Source organism: Cetorhinus maximus, chromosome 19, assembly GCF_964194155.1.
Source record: "Cetorhinus maximus chromosome 19, sCetMax3.hap1.1, whole genome shotgun sequence".
NCBI lineage: Eukaryota > Metazoa > Chordata > Chondrichthyes > Lamniformes > Cetorhinidae > Cetorhinus > Cetorhinus maximus.
Window position 1 is genome coordinate 37,353,927 of NC_135897.1, and position 17,582 is coordinate 37,371,508.

Genomic DNA, 17,582 nt, shown 5'->3' on the forward strand with positions numbered 1-17,582 from the left:
TCATGCAAGTTATTCTAACGAGTGCAAGAAGAAAAGATTCAACAAAAAATGTCTCTTTTTTCCAGAGATACTCAAGAAGATTATTGATGAAAATGGTATAGATGTAAAACAATCCAATTTTTGCTGAGTACCTTACCTTGGCAAAGCATTTTTGACCATCATATTTCAAATGTTTGGGGTAAATGTAAACATGGTTTTTGTATGCTGTGTAAGGTTGGGAATATTTTGCAGACTCTTGCACAAACTCTTCAACCCCTATGGTAGGTTCATATGTATTTGGGTCCTTGAATGGTTTAATAGGCACATATGACGGGGTAACACAATCTGAAACAGATGAATAACAAGTTGTTTTTTCATTTTACCCAAGTTTGATCTGAGATAAGAATCCAGTAGCTTTCATGACTGTATATCACCTTGCCCCGTCTCGCAGCAATTAAAAAGAGAGTAAAACATTCTCCACTTTATATAAAAACACATTTTCTTGAACAACAATTCAAGTTTAGCAATAACTGAACAAATAAAGTTTATATCAAATTATACTGATTAGTCAAATTGAAGTTCAGATTTGTACCAATGAATGCTGAGATCCTAATCTCAGACAGGTAATTACGGAGAGGAGCTGGGTATGGGCCAAGTACTTCCTCAGGAGAGGGGAAATCACAACACAACATAAATCACACTCTGCTATTTACTTAGAATAACAATGGAGAGCCCTTGCCTTATCAACTGGAGATGGTACATGAGGCAGAGGAAGTAATTAGGCAGTAGGGAAGAGAAATAACCAAAAGTAGAAAGGGAGAAATATAAATTAAACATGCAAACTCTAACTCACATTTTTATTGGGTAACAGCCAATAGAAAATATTTCAATTAGTTTGAAAGAAGGAAAATAGTATAACATCAGTTTTAAGTGATGTTTGCAACACTAAAAGAAAATTTGACTTTGACACACTTTTCTTTTGTCTCAATATAATATATTTTGTTGCTCTATTAAATATTGTACCACAGCATGAGAGAATGTTATTGTATATAATGTATCCTGCCTGAATTCAGGATGACCTCAGAAGTACTTATTTTATCTATTTATCAGCTGAGTTTTGACAAATGAATTTCTGCTGCCACTTTCAAAATACAGTGGAATCTCCAAAGTTACACATAGTGGATATTTGAAATGAAAAATACTTAGAAGGCTGAATTTTGCTGTCAGCGAGCAGGGGGCGGGGCCCATTCACCGACGCGTAAAATGACGCGGGATGACGTCGGGCGGAACCCCGGACGTCATCCCGCCCCATTTAAATCTTCAGGTAGACGGGGGCACAGCGAAATTGAGGCCATTGACAGGATCATTAAAACAATTAAAGGACCTGCCCGTCCAACTTTAAGGTTGGTGGGCAGGCCAGGAGCCCCGGCGGGGAATAGAAAAAACATGAAACCTCATCCACCGGCGGGATGAGGTTTCATGTAGGGATTTTAAAAGTTTACTAAAGTTTTAGTGTAAATTATGAACATATCCCATCTCATGTGACATTGTCACATGAGGGGGACATGTTAAGGATTTTTTTCTATTTTTGATGTTTTTAGAACTGTCAGCGATTTACCTGAGGCAGCACTTAGCCTCAGGGAGATGTGCGCTCTTTCTTGCGCATGCGCGAAAGAGCGCACTCTCACTTTTGGGGAATCCCCCCCCGCCCGCACAGGAAGCGCATAGCACTTCCTGGCGAACGTCACGCTGGGCGGGTCTTAATTGGCCCACCCACATAAAATGGCGGCGGGGCCCGCTTCTCCGGTGGGGATCAGCTCCCTGCCCCCCCGGAAGGCAGAAAATTCTGCCCAGAGTGTTCACATTTTGGGCCTTACACACAAAACCACAAAACAAAGCAATACTTTACTACACCATATGGAATGCAGCAGTTCAAGAAGGTGGCTTACCACCACTTTCTCAAGGGCAATTAGGATTTGACAATAAATGCTGACCTAGCCAGCGACACTCACATTCCAACAAAGAATTTTTAAAAAATCATATGCGTGGGAATAAAGATAAGCAAAATGCAATAACAAATTAAATGCAATCTTTCTTGGGCTGAGGTACTGATTTATGTGAGAGAGGAGCAGAAAGTGCAGTGAGGTGACAATTTGTGTGAGGCTTTGTACTGTATGTATTCTGATGGATAACTGGATCGTGGTTCACAGGAGTTTTACTCTAAGACATTTCCAATGTACAAAGGCACAGAAATGACTCAATTTCTGCACAATAAAATAAATTTTGTGTACAGTTCTCGTCACCACATTACAGGAAGGACGTAATTGCTCTGGGGAGAGTGCAGAGGTGATTTACAAGAATGCTGTCAGGGCTTGAAAATTGCAGCTATGAGAAAAGATTGGATAGGCTAGGGTTGTTTTCCTGAGAACAGAAGAGGCTGAGGGGTGACTTAATTGAGGTGTACAAAATTATGAGGAAAGACCGCTTTCCCTTAGCTGAGGGGTCAATTACTAGGGGCATAGATTTAAGGTGATTGGTAGAAGGATCAGAAGCGATGTGAGGAAAAACCTTTACACCTAAAGGGTAGTTGGTGTCTGGAACTCACTGCCTAAATTGGTGGTTGAGGCTAAAACCGTCAACTCATTTAAAAGGTACCTGGATCTGCACCTGAAGTGCTATAAGCTGCAAGGTTACAGACCAGGGGTAGGAAAGTGTGACTTTCCAAAAATGAGCAGCTAGTTTCTTTTTTTTCTAAGCCAGCACAGACATGGTGGGCTGATTGACCTCTTTCTGCACTGTAACTTTTCTATGGTTCTATGTAAATTCTTTTAATAAAAATGGAGAATAAGAGAAATGCACAGGACAACAGAATATTTGTTAATTTACAATTTTCTCCAAATAGATATAGGGGGCTAAATGGATTCATGTAGCAGTGCTATAGAGACTTCTATGGATTCTTCAGGAGCAGGCTGTGCTCATTGCTAAATTTCTCTCCCATAATTTCATCATATTTCATTTTATTGTGCAGAAATTATTTCAAGTGCAGTTTTGATAGGTTTTCCCTCAGAAATACTGGAATAACAATATTAGCAAGGTGTTCAGAGATTGTTTTATAATCTACTCTTCAAGCCTTGGAATGATTGTCCCAACTGCAGATGGTTGCCACACAGCCTTTCCAAGGTTTGGTTTTCAGCCCGAAATTTCCCATGCAAGAAGTCCTCAATCTTGGTCGATTAATTATGAGAAAGATGTTAAGCAATTCTTCACAGGAAGGGAAAGAAAATTGACAAGCAAGTCGCCCAAGGGATCCATTGCACACCTCCAGCAGATGTTTAGAGGGAAGCATTGATAAATGCTTGGCCTTCGGCCAAAAAAAAAATCTGTCATGGAATTGGTGGGTGAAAAAGAAACATTATACTGCTTTGTTTGTACGTTTCTACAGTTATAATTATACTATTTGCGAGTAAAAACTGAGCAAAGCTATATATGTTGGCGTATTTTTCTATTTGCGTTACATTTGGTGTAGGGTGAGAAGTGCTTCATTAAATCTTGACTGAAACATGCTACAGTTGGAGAAATAAGTGCAGAGTTAAATATATCTAAAAAGACAACAAAATAAATCTCATACTTGGATGGTCAATGGGGACAGATTCCACCGATATATCAAGATTGCCAGGGATGGTCTGTACTTTGGTCATTTTGTCTGCTCTACAACCATGAAAAATAAAGTATCTCATTAGGTCAAAAACAAAACAAAATTAAATAGCCCTCCAAGTATTCCAATGTTCAAATTACAAGTGAAGGGTACCGATACCTTTTGAACTCCATTACTAACTTCAGCAAGTCCTCTGTAGAAATCTTACTGCTTTCTTGCCTGAAGAGAGCAGAGAAGCGAGAGTCTCGGTCGATTGTTCCCTGATTGTCTTTAAATAATGCCCTAAAAGATAAACAGCAATGCAAAACCAGAACTATAGTAAATAGTGTGAAGAAAGGCAATATGGACTAGCATTTGCTGTAGTATGGCATTTAATGGCATTAGAAACTTGCTCCTACATGCTTACCTCAACAATTCTTTACCCACAACGTTGCTCAAATCAAAGTGTGAACAGATAAGAGCACAGTGAGGAAAAAGGGACATTTGGCATTTGAGTGAATAGGACAATCAACAGGATTTCGGAATTGGGAAATAAACATAGGAAGGGCTGAGGAGGAATGAATTAAAAGGGCTGCATGCAATCTTTATTCAAGTATAGAAATAGAAATAAAGAGAGGGAAAGAAGGGTAATAGTAAGAGAGAAATTAAATAAATGAAGAAAAGAAAGACAAAAAATATAAAATTTAAAATTTTACATTTTTAAAAATTTCCTTAAGAATTCAAAATCTGAAGGAATGTGACTTCACACTTGTAATAGTTAATTTTCAGTGCAAGAGAGGCTGATTGTCAGTTATTAACGCTCATTACATTATTAATGGAATACTTATGCTTGTAATGATAACAGGCTTAATAGTCTGTGACGAGTTTAGTGGGGAATTAATAGGCAAATATAACAAGTTTCTGAAGAAAATGGTGAAGCTATGGGTGAGAAACCATTTTTACAAAGCTAACAATGGAGCAGCTTAATTCAATCAGAGAACAGCCTTTGGATATTCAAATTTAACCATGAATCTGTTCCTCGTTTGCAGTTGCTGTACCATTTACCCACAAATAATAGCAAATGGCATTTGCTTTGCCATTATTTTGACAGCAAGTTGTGGCCCATAAGGCCACTTCCATCATTTCGGATAGCTCTGTAATACTAGTCATCTCTAAGGCTACTGCACATACCTACAGAAAAAGCTATTGAACAATTTTGGGAGTCAATGTAACTCACTTACTTTGGCTTTTCTAAATTTCAGATTTGGAGATTTATATTGGAGACTGAAAATTAACTCCAGGCGTGCGATATTGAAGAAAAACTGCATTCATGTTGAGATGTAGTGTTCTTATATTATTTTTATTACCTCATAATTCATGATTTGGCAACATCCTAAAATATTAGTTCTAGCAATTTTAATTAAACATGTCACACTAAACACATCACTTAATAAGGATTCCTGATGTGATTTCATGATAATGTCCTGAAGTTTCATCAAAATACTGAAAATAGGGCCACAAATTGTGAAATAAAAACAATAAATTTGCTTGCTATGGATAATGGAACAATGAAAAAATCATACATGTGAAGCTAGCAAGGGCCATTCAGAATGGTTTTGTAACTAGGCACTATTAAGAGGTGGCATTATTTACGTCACTGAGCTAAGGTCAGTGTTGCCCTTAGAAACCATACGCAGAATTTTTAGTCCATCAGGCGGATGCGGTGAGTGAGCCCAGGAGTGGCCGGGAAACGGTCCGCTGCCTGCAATCGGCCCCCAACCATGATTTCACGCTGGCTGGCCAGTAAATGGCCAGCCAGCATGAAAGGTGCGTTGAGTGCAATCGCAGAAGTCTGCGCATGCGCGGGGGAACGCATACTGAAAGCTTCCTGAAGGCAGGGACAAAAACAGAATTACCTGGAAAAACTCAGCAGGTCTGGCAGCATCGGTGGAGAAGAAAAGAGTTGACATTTCGGGTCCACACGACCCTTCAACAGAACTGAAGTATAGTTAGGAGAGGGGTGAAATATAAGCTGGTTTAAGGTGGGGGGCGGGGGGGAGAGAAGTTGAGGGTGGGGTGGTTGTAGGGACAAGCAAGCAGTGATAGGAGCAGATAATCAAAAGATGTCACAGACAAAAGGATCAAAGAGGTGTTATCTAAGGATAATATCACCACCTTCAACACCTCTTTGATCCTTTTGCATGTTTTCATAACTGGAGCTGTGAGTAACAGAATTGTATATTTGATGCTCAAGAATTCTGTGCCAATTAAGATTGGATAGTATTGGATTTTGCAGCATAAAATAAGCACAATTCTTTAACAATTCTCACAAAGCGCCCAACAGATATACAAATAAATGATTAATGTACAACCACTCATCTAGGTATCTATCAGTATACATCAACATATACGTACCTCACTGACCAAGCAAATGGCATCCGGTACTTGGCTAACTTATTACAAAATTGCTTGTTAGTCTTTAGAATCTTCTGTGCAGTCTTGACAAGGAAACAGTTTTTTAAAAAAATGACAAAGACCTTATGAGAATACATGATAACACCACATCCTTAATTTAATTAGCATCTTTAGAATGAACATGTTTTCAATGCAGGTCATCTTTAGCCTTTGTAGTAGACCCACTCATTCATGAACAGAAACTGTTTGGGGTCATATTAATAATTTAACAACCATGCAGGAAGAGTTTTATTACTTATTGCTCGATTTATTAATAGAACATTACATAATATAAAGTATGTCTAAAGAATAATGAACAGTACAGAAATAAACAGGTACCTTGCTCGAGTCTGAGCTTTTAATGTAGGGTTCAGCACAGCTGGAAATGTTTCCCATTAGTACTTTTTCTATTTTTGCCACCAGCATGATGTCCATATGTGGGTTTGATACAGAGAAAATGGCCTACATGTTAAATAATAATTCATAAATTAATTTCATTTTTCCCAGAGTGGAACGATTGTGCAAAGTTTTCATTTTGAAAAAAAAAACAGAAGAGATGGATAGGAGCTGCTACATTTTTTAATCATATGAACAATTTCAATGATGCACTTAACGTTGCAACAAACAGGGTCATTTATGGCACAGAAGGAGGCCATTTGGCCCATTGAATCTATGCCGGCTCTCTGTGGAGCAATCCAGCCAGTCCTATTGCCCTGCTCTATCTCTGCAGCCCTACGAGTTTATTTCCTACAAGTGCCCATCAGTCTTCATTTTGTCCAACATGCCCAAGCTAAGTAATCATAAAGGATATTTTTCCTCTTTATTCTTTCACTCAATGTGGATGTCGCTGGCTAGGCCAGCTTTCGTTGTCCATCGCTAATTGCCCTTGAGAAGGTGCTGGTGAGCTGCTATCTTGAACTGTTGCAGTCCACGTGGTGTAGGTACACCCACAGGGCTGTTAGGGAGGGAGTTCCAGGATTTTGACCCAGCAAGTGTGAAATAACGGCGCTATAGTTCCAAGTTAGGATGGTGTGTGGCTTGGATGAGAGCTTGCAGGTGGTGGTGTTCACATGCATCTGCTGCCCCTGTCCTTCTCAGCGGTACAGGTCATGTGTTTAGAAGGTGCTGTTGAAGGAGCCTTCGTGAGTTCCTGCAGTGCATCTTGTAGATGGTACACACTGTTGCTACTGTGCATCAGTAGTGGAGAGAGTGAATGTTTAAACTGGTGGATGGGATGCCAATCAAGTGGGTTGCTTTGTGCTGGATGGTGTCACACTTCTTGAGTGTTGTTGGAGCTGCACTCATCCAGGTAAGTGGGGAGTATTCCAACCCACTCCCAACTTGTGCCTTCTAGATGGCTTTAGGGAGTCAGGAACTGAGTTACTCACTGCAGAATTCCCAGCCTCTGACCTGCTCTTGTAGCCAAAGTATTTATATAGCTTATGAAATATGGCAGATTTAATCAGGACTCCAACCAATGGATAGGAGTCAAGGAAATTTCAGTGGGGAGCTTGGGCAGATCCACCCCTGAGCCCCTTACCCCAATAATCAAAGGGGAATGGTTTCTGGAGGTCCAAGTCTTCCCTGGGAAACCGGTTCGTATATCACTTGTTGGGCCCAATGTTGAAAGTCAGCTTAGGTTTATGGGCTTATTAAAGTCACCTGAATACAAGAGGTAGCAGGTACTGGAGGTTACTGATTAACTTGCAGGAACAGCTTGGTAGAGAGCTATAGAGCTGTGCTACTCTGTTAGTGCGAGCAATGGGTTTAAACACAATCTGAATAGAAAGGAGACACTATCACTGACTGGAATTTGGTTTATTATTAGTGAATTTTTCTTCGTGGACATGTCCAGAGTAATAACATTTCATAGCTATTGTACTGACAGCATCAATAGCCACGGATTAATGAATGGTTCAATATCAGTCAATAACAGATTAAGGCCTAAATCCAATCATTAAACAACATGCATAGTTTTATGCTCAAAGGACACAGAGACAATTCTTGAACCGCCTAAAGCAAGTGTTACTTAAATATAGTGCACCAAATGATTTACCCCATTGTTTTAAAGACATGACAGAATAACCGAGAATTAAACATTGCTTTCTGGCTCACCACATTTCCCAAATCCTACAATATAGCTGTGATCAGAAATAATATGAGTTTGCTAGTCTTGGCTGGTTCAAGTAGCTGAGAGAGGAAACACTGTCCAGGAAGAGGTACAACAAAACAATTTTCATTTATATAACGCCTCTTCATCTCCTAACAGACCAACAACAACGGCATTCATAATGCAGCTTCAACTTGGCAGGTCGTCCCAAAACACTTGACAAAAATTGACACTGATTCAAACGAAGAGATATTTGGAAGAGTAACTAAAAGTTTGGTAGAAGATGTAGGTTTTAAGGGCAGTCTTAAAGGACGAAGGGATAGGTAGGAACATTCAGAGAAGGAATTCCAGAACTTAAAGATACACCTTCTAGCCACCTGATGATTTTCTCTTCTCACCTAAGATGGATTACTTTAGTGTCAAACTCAGATGCCAACCTAGCTGGATTTCAAATTCAAGACATGTAATGGGATCTATACACACACTAGAAGGAAGAGGCCATATTCTATTTAAATGGAATTTAACACAAAATTCAAATTCAGCTAATGTAATGTTTGCAGACATTTTGTACTTTCTTTCAAGATGCCACATTAAAATATACACTGTTAAAAGAGACAGAAAGAAATACAGCCAAGCACAGTATTTGAACCCATGACAACAATCCTGACAGACGAGACGGTTAACAATTATACTGCCAGATTTTTGTCTGTTTCCATGGGCGACCAAAGTAGGGAAAACATCTTGGCAGATGCAGTATTCAAAAAAGACAGCGCAATCTGTCAAGATAGTTAAATGATTTTACACATGTTCAGGAGATCAATTAAATTTTTCTCCATCCAACATCATGGTAAATTGGAACAAATCCTTCTGCTACATATGATTTCCAATAACAATAAGAATTTTTGTACAAATTCATGATGAAAGCTTTCACCATTTATTGTGCATATTAAAATTCACTACCAGTTTTTCCAGTTCTGGAGCATAAAATTCAACTCTTCTTTGTAGTACACATTAAACTGCATTAGGTAGAGTAATTATCAAATTATTTACATATATTTTAATTAACAGTACAACAGAAGAATATAAGTCACATAGTAACAGTCCCTTAATGCCACTGAATCAGTACAAACTGTCTCTGATGAATGAAAATCAGCAAACAATAAATGAAAAATGTATCATTGACACGGGCCAGCATTTTCCCGTCGGCGAGCGGGGTACGGAGTCTGCTCGCCGATGCGTAAAATGACACGCGGTGATGTCGGGCGGGCATCCCGATGTCGCCGCACGTCATTTAGATTTTCAGCTCGGTGGGCGCGCAGCAGCCGAACTGTCAAAGGCCTATTAAGGCCATTTAAATAGTCATTAACTCAATTAAATGAACTGCCTGTCCAACCTTAAGGTTGGTGGGCAGGCGAAGAGCTCAGGCGGCCTTTGCATTTATCATGAAACTTCATCCACGGGCAGGATAAGGTTTCATGAAGTGTTTTAAAATCTAATAAATATTTTTACATTAATACTTTGACATGTCCCAGCTCATGTGACAGTGTCACATGAGAGGACATTTCAAAAGTTTTTCTCTTCTTTTATTTAAACCTACACATGTCAAACGGATTTCTCTGAGGCTCCTCTGTGCCTCAGGGAGCTCTCTGCGCTCTTTCACGCGCATTCGCGAAGGAGCACAGGGAACCACTCAGGGAATCCCCCTGCCTGCACAGGGAGTGCACAGCGCTTTCAGGTGAGTATCATGATGGGAAGGCCTTAATTGGCCTGCCCACATAAAATGGCGGCACGTCCTTGATCGGGGGGGCGCCGATCGGGTTCGCGCCCGCCTCCGCCCGTACAGCCCCCACTTCCCCCCAATGGGGGGAAAATTTTCCCCATGGACACTAAATTAATCTCATGCTTCTATTGCAATTATTGCCCCGAGGAAGATTCAAAATTGCAGTCCTGAGCATCAATGAATCAGCATCATGGAATCTGCACTTCCATCGGACGTCATCTATCATTGTCTAAATGTGCACATCACCCTAAAAAAATGCTTGCAAGAGTGTTTAGAATCCATGTATATTTTTACATCAAAATAATGATGAATGTACCAGTAATTATTGTTATAATATGCTTCTTGATGAATGCTGGTTAAAGTAAAACAACCACAAATGGCCTTTAACTTGAAACCCATGGGTGTCAACTTTAGCCCACCAAAATCAGCGTTAATAGGGTGGCAACAGCTTCCAACTAGGGCTGGCAGATTGATTGCCTACACTTGGCTGCCACTGGGTGATTAAAACGTCTGCCTGTTCCAGTCAGCAGGAGCCTTTAAATATGCACATTTGAATTTGATGATGTACATCGATGTCCGATTGCCCTTTTTGGGAAGACTGGTCACAGTTTGTGCTGTAGACACTCAGGGCAGTGTTTCTGGTGGTGTATCCTGAAGGGATCCCAAAAAAAGTTGTTTTAAGTTACTGTTGTGTGGCCAGGAAGAGAAGCCAATGGAAAGGAAACTGGGTTTGATGTGTGAGGACCCACCTTACACCTCTGCTGATGTTAAACTTCATCTCCCCAGTCTCTTTTTCGACTTGCACCAAATGGAAAGGTGACAGCACTGGAAAATGTTCTCACCTGCATAATGTGTAGTCGGTGCCATAACCAAAATAAAACTGTGATTATTTTAACATCTGCTCAATCCCAGCCCCAGTGCAGGCATGCCATGAAGACTATACATAAGCGAGGTGAATAGTAATGGTGATTTAATTTGGGATTAACATATGAACTCTTGATTTGTTTTTGCTAATTTCTCTTTTTGTAAATTAGATAAGGAACTGCTTAACCTAATAGCTGTGCCCCTTCAGCATCGTGGGCAGAGTTTTCTGCCTGTCGGGCGGATGGAGCTGGATCGGCTGCGGGTGGGCGTGGACTCGATCAGCGCCCGCGATCGGGTCCGCGCCACAATTTTGCACAGGTGGGCCAATTAAAGCCCGCTCAGTGTATTTGCCGACTCCCGTGAATAGTGGGAGTGTTCGGGCTGAGGCGGGTGTGCACAGACCGCCGGGTCCAATGGTGACCCAGCAGTCTGTTTAAAGGAAGGCCTGGCAGCCTCCTGTAGGCTGCTCACAATGGCCACTTCCAGGTTACATCACAGGGGGTCGGCTGAGCAGGGCATGTTGGAAGGAAGGGCAGAGGAGCAGGGCAGGCTGCAGGGTCTGCCCCAGGAGCAGGGCAGGCTGCAGGGTCTGTCACAGGAGCAGGGCAGGCTGCAGGGTCTGCCCCAGGAGCAGGGCAGGCTGCAGGGTCTGCCACAGGAGCAGGGCAGGCTGCAGGGTCTGTCCCAGGAGCAGGGCAGGCTGCAGGGTCTGCCACAGGAGCAGGGCAGGCTGCAGGGTCTGCCACAGGAGCAGGGCAGGCTGCAGGGTCTGCCACAGGAGCAGGGCAGGCTGCAGGGTCTGCCACAGGAGCAGGCCAGGCTGCAGGGTCTGCCACAGGAGCAGGGCAGGCTGCAGGGTCTGCCACAGGAGCAGGCCAGGCTGCAGGGTCTGCCACAGGAGCAGGGCAGGCTGCAGGGTAGGCCAGGCTGCAGGGTCTGTCACAGGAGCAGGGCAGGCTGCAGGGCAGGCTGCAGGGTCTGCCCCAGGAGCAGGGCAGGCTGCAGGGTCTGTCACAGGAGCAGGGCAGGCTGCAGGGTAGGCTAGCGGGGGGCCAATGTGCCCCTCGCTTTACTGATGATTGCCTTGCTGCCCTCCTCGAGGAGGTAGCAGCACAGCGGGAGGTGTTGGTCCCTCAGGATGGGAGGAGGTGACCCTCCCACGTGACCAAACATGCCTGGGAGGAGGTGGCAGAGGTGGTGAGCTCCTGTGACGTGGTGTGGCGCACCTGGATCCAGTGCCGTAAGTGCTTCAACGATTTGTTGCGCTCTGGAAGGGTGAGTACCATGTTGGCATTGGGCATTTAACCCAGCAGGTAGCCTTAGCCTTTGAGGCCCACCCCCCCCGCTCCCCAAAGTCTTACTGTTGTGACTGCATTGAATCATGTTGGGCATTTCTTGTACGCTGGGTGGGCAAGCAGGTAGTGCCCATGCTTACATCAGCCTGAGTGGTTCATGAGGAGATGACTTCTTCCCCGCACCATGTGTCACACATGACTAGTCTGGGGGCAACCTGCAGGAGATGCAGCTAGGCGCATACTCAGAACTCCAACACATGTCCTATTCACGGTGATGAGATTGTGGAAGGGAAGCCTCAAGGTATCGTGGCTAAGAACCATCTGCTGCCCTCGATGCTCACGTAGTTGTGCCTCCTTGCTATGGGAGCAAAGACCGTGTGTTTCCTAAAGTGATGGACGCAGAATGTATCTAAGGTGGCCATTGGGGAGGGTTGGGAGCAGCCGTACTATCTTTGAGTGACTGATCAGCAGTAGCTGGAGGCCTGAGATGGGTCACTGTGGTTGGGGTCCGGCGTGTGCGTGCAGAGTCCATGTGCAAATTGCCGCAATGAATGGTCTTCTCTGTTTTTTCAGGAGAAGAATGTTAACAATGCATCTGAGCGTTCGAGGGCTGGAGGCGGCCAGGCTTACTTGATGATGTTAAGTCGCTTCGAACAGGAGGCCCTGGAGCTTGAGAGGCGCCATGTGCCCAGGTCAACTGGTGTCAGTGAGGCTGGGGTGGAACGGCCAGGTGTTTGAGGCCAACAGTGAGATCCGCTCTGTCCTCCCAACATCCATAGCACTGACGATTGCTTACTTTGTTATTGTTGCAACACTGCTCGGTCACAGAGCGTTAGAGTCAGACGTGTGGATCATAGAAAAAGGTCCTTCGGCCCTTCGAGGATGTGCGGCTCAAACACCTTCCTAAGTCTCCTAATCCCATTTCCCAGCACTATCCCCATGACCTTGTATGCCATGGCATCGCAACTGCACATCCAAATACTTATTACATGTTAGGAGGATTTCTGTATCCACCACCCTTTCAGGCAGTGTGTTCCACATTCCCAACACACTGCCCATACTGTTTGGAGTGATCTCAGGGCCAATCATCTGACAGATATAGTTGACTGCTTCGCTTGACAGTCGGAGCCTCCTTCGGCACTGCACCTCAGACATATTGAGGTAGCTGCTTCGCCGCCTGTATACCCCGGCAGCAGGACAGTGGCGTCTTCTATCGCCCCTTCCACCTTGGACCACCTCGTGGCCCTGCACCCTTTGTGCATGCACCTGTACTCCCAAAGGTGGCTCCCCTAGAGGCTGAATGTGCACTCTTGGCCTCCTCCTTATTCTAGCCCTCCCTTCCTCCTCAGAGGAGCTGCCTCCAGTGGACATGTCAGAACCCATACCCAGGCTAAGGGGAGGCCTCCAGAAAGCTGCAGGACCGATGAAGATTACTGACTGAAGAATGCTGACCTGAAGGTTCAAAGTACACAGAAAGCTGCTGGAATTGGTTCTGAACTGCTGCAGATCACACAGGCAAGTTTAATAAACCTTCTGCAATAAATACTCACAGACCAGATTCACGACCCCACTGAGCCCTCTTATCCTGCCCGTGGATGAGGTTCATTAAAAAGTCTCTTACCCACCTGCCCGTTGCGCCCATGCACCGACCCGAAGATCACACGGGCGCCTGAAAATCGCCATCAATTGATGAATTAAGGGCCTTAACTAGCCCATTAATTAATGAATGGTGCGCGGTGACGTTAGGACGCTCACCTGACATCACCGCGTGTCATTTTATGTGCTGACGTGCGGGGACTGCCCCCCACACGTTAAGCAGAAAATTCTGCCCCATGTCTGCATAGTAATTACCAACAGGGTGCCAAGTTTGGGAAGGTGCATTTTGTGGTTATTTTGAAACACTTCACATTTAAGTAGTAAATTATGTCATGTGGGAAGGATGATGGCTTCCATGGTTTCTTGCACTGAATGATACACGCATTGTGCTGGGATAGGGAAAGGGAAGGAGCAAATTGAGCTCTTAACATTTTCCATCTTTTATTCAGAGGTATTGGCAATCCTAAATCAGATAAATCATCAGTAGATCCCATTATTAGATTTTCTATACACTTCCACAACTTCAGTATAATCATTAACCGGATATGTTGTACCATCACAGGCTGAATATGTCTAACATGCCACTTCCATTATCCCTAATCTCTCTCCTGAGCCCTGAACCTGGGGCAGAATTTTGCTGTCGGTGTGCGGAGGCGGGCCGGACACACCGACACATAACATGATGTGCGATGACGTTGGACGTGCGTCCTGTCATTATGTGTCATTTCCACATTTCATTTGGCGGGTGTGCACCGGAGGCTATTAAAAAAGCTATTAAACTTGTTAAGAACGCAGCCCGTCCGACCTTAAGGTTGGCGGGCAGGTGAAGAGGCCAAGCGACCTTCGCGTTTTTCAGGAAACCTCATCCACGGGCGGGATGAGGTTTCCTGAAGGTTTTATAAAATAATTAAATAAATTTTCCTAACTTCACAAACATGTCCCAGCTCATGTAACACATGAGGGGGCATGTTTAAATAAATTTGAACTTTATTTATTATAGTTATTTTATTACCCATTCAATCTCCCTGAGGCAGCTCCGTGCGTCAGGGAGATTGCTGCTCTCTTTCACGCGCATGCGCGAAAGAGCGCGGGCCCCGACTCTTCCTCCTCCCCCCACCCATACAGGTAGCGCTGAGCGCTACTGGCCACGTGTTACACTGGGTGGGCCTTAATTGGCCCGCCCACATAAAATGGCGGTGCGCAGTCGCCCCCACCCGCTCACCATAGGAAAAATTCTCCCCCTGAAGATGAGAAAATGTCTTCTCAATATATTTTTTAAATGTTATCTGAAGATTCCATTCTACTTATTCACAAGACATGTCACATTCTGCCGAAGGCAAAATGTTAAGCACAGCAACTTTTATATAAGCCAACCATAAACTCAGGGACACGAGCCACATCTTTATGCAGCACTATTATAACTTGCAAACATTGGAACATCATAAAAGCACCAATGAGCTTTAAGCAGCCCTTAATAAAAATGCAAGCTTTTAAGACAGTAACATCTAACTATACATTAGTTTTAAGGTAATCACAGTTGGTTTTCAACATCCAGCTACAGAATCAACTCACATTCAATCTGTTAGAATCCAGAAATTTATGAAAAGTAACAGAAACACACATCATAGTACCTTTTTTGGGTATTGTAGCCACCCTTCAGGGAATTTTTGTAACTGGGGCTCCTCAAATTTTTCTCCCCCAGCTGTTTTCACAGGAGAATTTTTTTTTCCTCCATTTTCTGTCATAGACAATGAACCAGAGAGCAGCTGCCTGACATTGTCATGATTTAAATCCACATGAAAATCTGCAGATATTTTTCTGTTTTCTCGAGTATCAAAGAGAGCAAGGCTGATGAAGAATGGCTCAACCTACACAAAATAAAACAGGTTAAAAGTTTCTGTTTACAATGTATTAAGCATGAAATATGTAACTGCTCAACATTGCCATTAAAATCTAAATCAATCAAGAAAAACTTTGCCGAGGTTTTGGTTCCGATCTTTTCTCCCTCCTCCTTTACCTGCCAATTCTTTAAGGCACTGACTCTCTGCTAGGATATGGTTCCATAGTTACCATTCTATAATTTTCCAAAGTGGGTATTTTTTTGTGTGCGACACCATGAATACCGGCTAGTTAATGTATTGTGGAGAACATCAGAGCAGAAAATAATCCGCACTTAACCTGCCAGCTATTGAAAATCCAGCCATCTACTTCTGCATCAGCTGAGAAGTGACTCAACACAGATAAAAAACTGAATCAGGGAATGGCGTATAGCTCAGTAAGACACAGCACGTTTACCCACTCTGATATCAGGAAAGCTAAAACTCAAATAATGGCTTAACATGTTTTTCATAATAAGATTTAGAGTTAAATCTTTCCACTAGAAAATGTCTAGTAGAATGCAATTTGTGCAGATGTAATTATTTAATGCAGAAGAGATCAAAAATGAAGCAGACTCATAGGATAACGACTGCCTTGTAAGCACAGAACAACTCATGAAAACTAACTGGATAATTAACCTGGATTCAGCAATAATGGAGTAGGTGCTTACATTGGTTAGCTGACCACCTTCAGTATCACTGACACAAGCCTGAAGATTTAAGAGAAGAGATCTGCATGTAACCATAATCCGCTTGCCCAGCTTCTGTTCATAAGGCTTCAATGATGGTTCATTCAGCAAAAAATCTGACTTCTGCGTTTTGAGGATCTGAAAAGATAATGTGTACACATCGTCCAGAGATATACATGTCTTCAGAGAATGAAAGTTTTTTAGAAGTCATATATTAGCAGAAATAACATTGTTATTGTGCTGATCTCCATTAAAAGGGCCATCTCACCTACACAGCTTCTCTTCAAGAAAAACTTTTTTTTTGGTTTTGCTTTATTCATTTCTATTCATTTCCTTCATTTTTTTTTGTTTAAACTGGGGATGCTGATGAGATTACAGGGAGTTACGGGGTTGGAAACTAAGTTGTCAAGTGTTCATTTCATCAACCCAAATTCATATTCAACTCAGATTGGTATTTTAAAAGTCTCAACTCTCTGACGATGGCAAGGATCCAATATGAAATTAAATCATCACTTTTAATATAATCAGCAGTAACTCAAGACTATCCAGGTAATGACAGAAATATTGAATAATTACTTTGCTTCATTATTTTTCAAGGAGACTAATGAGGTGAACATGACATTGAATGAAGAGATTTTAAAAAAGTATAAAGATATTTAAGGTGGGCAGATAATTGATAAACTAATCACACTTAAGGCAGGACAAAACCCCTGTTCCAAATGAATTGCATTTTCACATATTAAAATAAGTTAAGATAAAGCTACCAAAGACACTATGACATATATATTTTAAAAATGTTAGATCAAGGAATAGAGTCAGGTAACTATGGGAAGAATTTTCCCCCAATTCAGGCCCGCCCAGCTATGCACTCCCTGTGCGGGCAGGAGGGGGATTCCCTCAGCCGAGAGTGGGCTCTTTCACACGTGCGCACGAAAGAGCGGACTCATCTCCCTGAGACTAAGTGCTGCCTCAGGGAGATCGGCCCCAAATTTAAAAATGGTAAATGTACAAACATAAAATTTCCCTGACATGTCCCCTCATGTGACACTGTCACATGAGTTGGGACATGTCCATCACTTTTAATCAAACTTTTATTAAATTTTTAAAAACCCCAATGAAACCTCATCCTGCCCATGGATGAGGTTTTATGCTTTTTCTGAAGCCCGCCAGGATTCCTGGCCTGCCCGCCAACCTTAAGATTTGATGGGCAGGTCCATGAATTACTTGAATTAGTTTTTAAATGGCTTCAATAGGCCGTTGACAGTTCGGCGGGCGCACAGCTGATTCGGCTGCACCCCCGCCGA

General features: G+C 42.8%; 1 protein-coding gene across 8 annotated transcripts in view; it reads right to left on the reverse strand.

Moving 5' to 3' along the window:
• Positions 1-17,582, reverse strand: part of dock10 (dedicator of cytokinesis 10) — a 370,245-nt gene that overhangs the window by 116,484 nt on the left and 236,179 nt on the right. For all 8 annotated transcript variants that reach the window (XM_078563739.1, XM_078563738.1, XM_078563737.1 and 5 more), the window contains exons 11-17: positions 16,261-16,416; positions 15,344-15,580; positions 6,407-6,529; positions 6,029-6,111; positions 3,794-3,916; positions 3,608-3,687; positions 137-324 (exon numbers count right to left, since the gene is read on the reverse strand). In XM_078563739.1, the coding sequence (XP_078419865.1) occupies positions 137-324; positions 3,608-3,687; positions 3,794-3,916; positions 6,029-6,111; positions 6,407-6,529; positions 15,344-15,580; positions 16,261-16,416 (990 nt within the window). The remainder of the gene's footprint in view (positions 1-136; positions 325-3,607; positions 3,688-3,793; positions 3,917-6,028; positions 6,112-6,406; positions 6,530-15,343; positions 15,581-16,260; positions 16,417-17,582) is intronic.